At 39.7% G+C, this 6,000-nt stretch overlaps 1 protein-coding gene across 3 annotated transcripts in view; it reads right to left on the bottom strand.

The window, feature by feature from the left end:
• Positions 1–6,000, bottom strand: part of TP53BP1 (tumor protein p53 binding protein 1) — a 64,169-nt gene that overhangs the window by 31,412 nt on the left and 26,757 nt on the right. For 2 of the 3 annotated variants that reach the window (XM_007114200.3, XM_007114201.3), the window contains exons 13-14: positions 2,938–3,057; positions 1,963–2,166 (exon numbers count right to left, since the gene is read on the bottom strand). In XM_007114200.3, the coding sequence (XP_007114262.2) occupies positions 1,963–2,166; positions 2,938–3,057 (324 nt within the window). The remainder of the gene's footprint in view (positions 1–1,962; positions 2,167–2,937; positions 3,058–6,000) is intronic. The other variant, XM_024115826.2, reaches the window with a different exon arrangement.

Raw genomic sequence — 6,000 nt, 5'->3', positions numbered from 1 at the left:
CCGGGGCACGAACCCGTGTCCCCTGCATCGGCAGGTGGACTCTCAACCACTGCGCCACCAGGGAAGCCCCAGTGTACAGTTTTAAAAGAACCCATACATAGAAGGTACTCAAGTTCTTCCCAAAGTGCTTTTGGGACAGATATTTGAAAAATAAAACACACTTTCAAGAAAGAATCTGTAGCAAAAATTAAAGGTCATACTGAAAAGAATCCCATAGTCTCAAAGCAATGCCACTAATGCCAAGGGATTAAAATTTGTTCTTTTACAATTCATTCCAGCCTTTGAGAAAATAACAAATATTTTTAAACATTTCTAAAATAAGTCATAACCCAATATAATCTGAATAGTCCATCAAGGAGGCAGCTGAAGTTTGGTGGTTAGAGCACTGGCTCTGATACAGAAACCTGCCTCAGGCCCTGGCTCTAGCACTTAGCAGTCCAACCTAGGGGTAAACTTCATCTTCTGAGTCAGTTTCCTCATCTATAAAATAGGGATAAAAAAGGACCAACATGGGAATTCCCTGGCAGTCCAGGTGGTTAAGACTCTGCACTGCACTTTCACTGCTGTGGGCCCAGGGTTCAATCCCTGGTCTGGGAACTAAGATCCCACAAGCTGCAAGACCAACTCTCATAGGTTTGTTGTGAAGATAAAATGAGGAAAACTGAGTATGGCACCCAATTATCAGGAAAGGTAGGAAAATTTACTAATATGGTCATCTTTAATGTTTAGCTCCATTTAAGGTCTTCCCAATTGTAATTTCAAATCTAAAGATTCAAAGCTACCATGTACTCTCTCTAGATAAGTCCTACTTGATTTCAGAGAAGATGACAATAAGGATGGAAACATGTAATACTTTATTTCTACTGAGTTTCTAATTTTCAAATCAATAAGCACTGAGAAACAGAATAGCACTATAATTCAGAACCAGACTTCTGGTTCTTGGAACTACTTTGAATTCAGGCTACTTTATTTACTAGCTGTGTGACTCTAGGGAACATGCCCAACCTCTCTGTGCCTCAGTTTCCTTAGCTGTAAAATGAGAATAACAATAGGATCTACTTTACAGGTTTGTTATGAGATTTAATGAGCTGTACATGTATGGAATATATGCCTGGCATATAGTAAGAACTCAAAATATATTAGCTAAAATTTCTTTTCTTTGGTCTCGGAGAATGAGAAATCCTTATTCAAGTCCACTCACTCTATCTGTGGTCTTTGAAAGCTCCCCTTCCATCTCTCTCTCAGGGGTCTCATTTTTAACCCATCTCTTTTTTGGAGATTTCCTTTCAATCTATAAACCTGCTCAGGTATCCCTCAGCCTAAAAATGAAAAAAAAAAAGCAAAACAACTCCTTCAGTCCTGTATTTCTTTCTCTCTAACTTGCCATATTTTTTCTTTCTTTCTCACATAAACTTCTCAAAAGTAGAATACATTTGCTGCCTCTTCTCCTCCCCTTCACTCCTCAATTACCTTCAGTATAGCTCCTACCCAAACCACTATACTGAAATAGTTCTTGCTAGAGTCACCAAATGTATCCTAATTGCCAAGTCCAGTGTACATTTTCAGATATATCTTACTATACCTCACTTCTGCACATAACATTGTTGTCTTCTTTTAACTCTCCTTCCCTTAGGCTTCCATGGCGTTACACTCTCCTAGTCCTCTTTCGGAATATTCCTTTACAATCTCCTTTATAAAACTTCTTCCTCTTCTAACGCCATTAAACCACTTTTACAAACTACCTAATGGAAGAATTATAAGCTTTAGAGTCAGATGGATCTGATTCACACTCCAGCTCCATCTCTTACCAATTACTGTAACCTCAGGTTTAAAACCTCTCTTAGTCTCAGTTTTCTCATAATAAAATGGAAATAAGGATATCTACTTCAGAGTGCTATCATGAAAACAAAATGAAGATCTGGAGCTACTAGTTACCCAAGATTAACACAAAATAAAACTTACTTTCCAGACTAAACTGCAAAGACTCTTCACTCGCCTCAGTCTCAGGACTGACCAATTTCATTCTCAGACACAATTGATCACCCATTTCTGGGGCAGCCCCAGAATCTCCTTTTTCATTCCCAAGCATGGGGTCGTTGGTCTCCACCATGCTTTCAGACATGACATCACTGGCTGCTATGGTGCTTTCGGGATAGTTGCTAATACCTGAAAGAAGGGAGGCAGGGGGAAGGAAGGAAGAAAGAACACTAAAATACAAATATGAAAAATAACAATTCAAGGTCATCAATGTGCCTGTTTGGCTCCATAGCTCTGCAGGATTGAAGAGGATTCCTAGGATAGATCCTGTCACAAGTATCAACAACTACGCACTAGTATTGACACCTGGTCTTAAGAAGAGCAACAGGATTCAGTTCCACTTCTGCATCTGGACAAAGGATGCTGCATGAGCCCTCAGCCAACCCACATCTGCCAGCATCAAGCATAGGTAGCAGGAGACTCCAGACGGCATCATTGTTACCTCCCAGCACTGACTAGAGAAAACAAATAGGTTAATGTAGAAGACTACCAGCTGCTTCAGGGAAGGAGGATCTAAATTTCCTTCCCCTGTCAAGTAGCAGACTGATTAGCCAAGGTCCTGAATAAATAGTACTTCTACCCTACCTGCTACCTCTTCCTCATAAAACAGCTCTATATCATTGCTTAGCACTCAGAGTCTATGGCCTTCCAAGTAATAGAAAAAAATCTTTATAAATATTCTTTCTTCCTTCTTTCCATCCTTTCTTTCCTTCCTCTCATCACTGCTCAACATCTCCTGGGAGTAAACTCATGGAATCAGACACCACAACCTTATTCTTCCTAAGACAAAAATCAATCTTATCAGGCAGGCCCAACTCCTCAGATATAAAAGAATCACTGGCATAAAGAATGATATCTCAGAAATTCTGCTTTAAACATCATTACATTTTAATCACTCACCAATAGGAGTACTGTGTCTCTTGGGCTCCAATTTTAGGTGCCCAATAAGAGGTGGAGTTGCACCAGTCAATGGTGGAATAATATCACCTTCTTTAGGCAAAGTAAAATGAAATGGAGTTTCTGGAGAAAACAAAAAACAAAACAAAACAATGATAAACAAAAAGGAAACCAAAACAGAAGTATAAAAAAAGCAAAAGTGAGGAGAACTGCAAGAAATATCTCAATTATTCTTTTCCTTTGCTCCCAAATTCTGCCTCATTCCCAACCCCCCTCACCAGGCCTCTCAACCAATTTCCTACTATTTTCTCTGCTCTCTGTAGAACCATCAACAGGACTGACACAAAGTAGACAACCAGGGGCCAGGCAAACAGAGGAAGCCCAAAAGTTTGGAGGCCTGAGGAACATGGGGTCAAAAGGAACAGAGAAACATCTAACCCCCAAGACAGTAAGTGCATATGGGGATACTCAGTGATACAAAGTTGGATAGTTTCAAATCTAGACGTTTTAATTTTGTGTAATGCTAACCCAAGGAGTTAATTTATAAGCTTTAGCAATCTGTAGGATTCTCTGTTAAAATCTGATGTTAATTCTTAAAATTTACAATATACTCAAAGAGGCGACAAAGGATTTCATGGGCTAAAGCAGGGGTCCCCAACCACTGGGCCTGCTAGGAACCGGGCCGCGCAGCAGGAGGTGAGCGGCGGCAAGCGAGGCTTCATCTGCCGCTCCTCATCGCCTGCGTTACCGCCTGAACCATCCCCCCGCCTTCCGCCCCACCCCCCACCCCATCTGTGGAAAAACTGTCTTCCAAGAAAACCAGTACCTGGTGCCAAAAAGGCTGGGGACCGCTGGGCTAAAGGACTTCAAAATACTCTTTGGTTCTAACAGAAATCTTTGGGTTTCACGGTTCAGCAGTACTGACCAGCATTTCACTCTAGGTCATAGCGGTAGTGTTCATATCTAAATCTCTGTGCAATGGTAAATCTCACATATATGAGCATCCCCATTGTACACATTTTGGTTAGTCATTATTAAACATTTATCAAGAGACAAAGCTTTACTTTTTAACTAGGTCTCAGTTCCAATTTCTAATCAGAATTAGCAAATTGCCAAAATCACATTTTCTGATTTCCTAATTATCTCTTTTAATAAAACGACTAAGTTTGGGAGAATAAAAGAATTACGCCAGATTGCTGTTCTTAAACCTGACATATGAAAATTTGTATTTACTTTCCTGGAATGGCTCAAAATAACTATAATCTGGCATAACCAGTCACTATTCCTTGTGAAAACAGTTTGTCTAATGTGCTTCCCAACATCGTCAAGCAATTCTCCAATTCCCAGCACACACTTAGCGGGTGTCCTACGAAGTTAACTCAATTCTGACACTATCTACCCAGAGGTAGCATCAGATCCCACAAGTTAAAGGCTCAGTCCCACAAGCCTGCCCTCACTTAAGACATCAGTTGGAGTCCGGGCTGTTACCTGTGCTTCTAAGCAACTGGCGCTACACTGCAGGTTCCCACGACACTTTCCTCACGTTCCATTAATTAGCTAGAGCTACTTATAATACTCAGAGAAACATTTACTTACGTTTACCAGTTTATTATAAAGGACACAGATGAACAGCTAGATGAAGAGGTACATAGGGTGCGGTCCAGAGGGTTCTGAGAGCAGGAACTTGTCTCCCGTAGAACTGGGATTAGATACACTCCTGGCTCATTTATCAACCAGGAAACATCAAATTTTGTCGTTCAAGAGTTTTTATAGAGCTTTAATCTCCACCCCTCCCCATCGAGGAGGTTGGTGGGTGGGGCCGGAAGTTCCAACCCTCTAATCACTTTGTCTTTCTGGTGAACAGCCCCATCCCTGAGGCTATGTAGGGAAGATCCCACCCTAAATCACCTCTATAGCATTACTCAGGTGTGACAGAAAGGGCTTAAACTATTCCTATCACTTAGGAAATTACAAGGGTTTTAGGAGCTCAGTGCCAGGAACTGGATGAAGACCAAATATATTTCTTATTATACCACATTTTTCTTCTTTCATCTCTTCCCATTCCACTTCCACCCTTCATTATCTTTAATATCAAGCACACCTTGATATTTTTTCTTCAAAATCACAAAACAACAACAAAAAACATCTCTTACATCTACATGAAAGAAAATGAATTAGCAACTTGAAGGGATGAAAAGAGAAAATGAATGGACTTTAGAAATAAAGGATGAAAAGTACACATGCGCTGCTAAAGAAACTGTGAAAAGCAGAAGTGGAGAATCTCAACGTCATTATCTAAATGGCAAAGAATTCCACCATAGTTATAGCGAAAAGAAATGGGTTGATAGGTAAGCATTCATTCTCTGGCAACTCCTTAAAAAGCAAGTCCTTTAAGTTAATAAAGAACTTAAAAAATATACAGAAACTAAAAAAAACAAAACAAAACAAAACAAAAAACCAAAAAACCACCTCACAAAGCATCATACGTTCTAAAGATATATTTTACAGAATTTTCATTCCTGGAACAACCACCTATTCTGCTCTCTTGACAGGAACCATCCCTCACATTATGATTGTCCCTCACATTATGACTGACCATTCAGACTTTTGAAAATCTGTATAAAATCTCTAAGTACCACGTGACAAACCATAATACGCAAATGTAATATGCAAGCGTTAATTACAGAAGATTATTTATGAAAAGTTATCTTAGCACCACTGATCTAACACATCACTAAAACCTAATGGAAAACTGGCTCTTATACAGGCAGCACTGCTACTACCCTTATCTGGTCTTCAATGCCTCATTCCTGGACTATTACAACAGCCTATCCATTACTTTGCCTGAAGTCTCCCCCTTTCCCCAACCCACAATTCTTTCTGTATAGCAACCAAAGCAACCTTCCTGTAAAACATGACTTAGATCGACAACAGTATTTAGATGTAATGAAATTATAAAAATCTTCAATAATATAGAATATTAGGTCATTCAGACAGTTCTTTACCATAACTCAACAGAATCAAAGAAACTATATCATACAGTTTTATAGCAGGAAAAAGCATAGA

Source organism: Physeter macrocephalus, chromosome 11 (genome assembly GCF_002837175.3).
Source record: "Physeter macrocephalus isolate SW-GA chromosome 11, ASM283717v5, whole genome shotgun sequence".
NCBI classification, from domain to species: domain Eukaryota; kingdom Metazoa; phylum Chordata; class Mammalia; order Artiodactyla; family Physeteridae; genus Physeter; species Physeter macrocephalus.
Note: the sequence above shows the minus strand (reverse complement) of the source record. Positions and strands in the feature narration are given on the sequence as shown.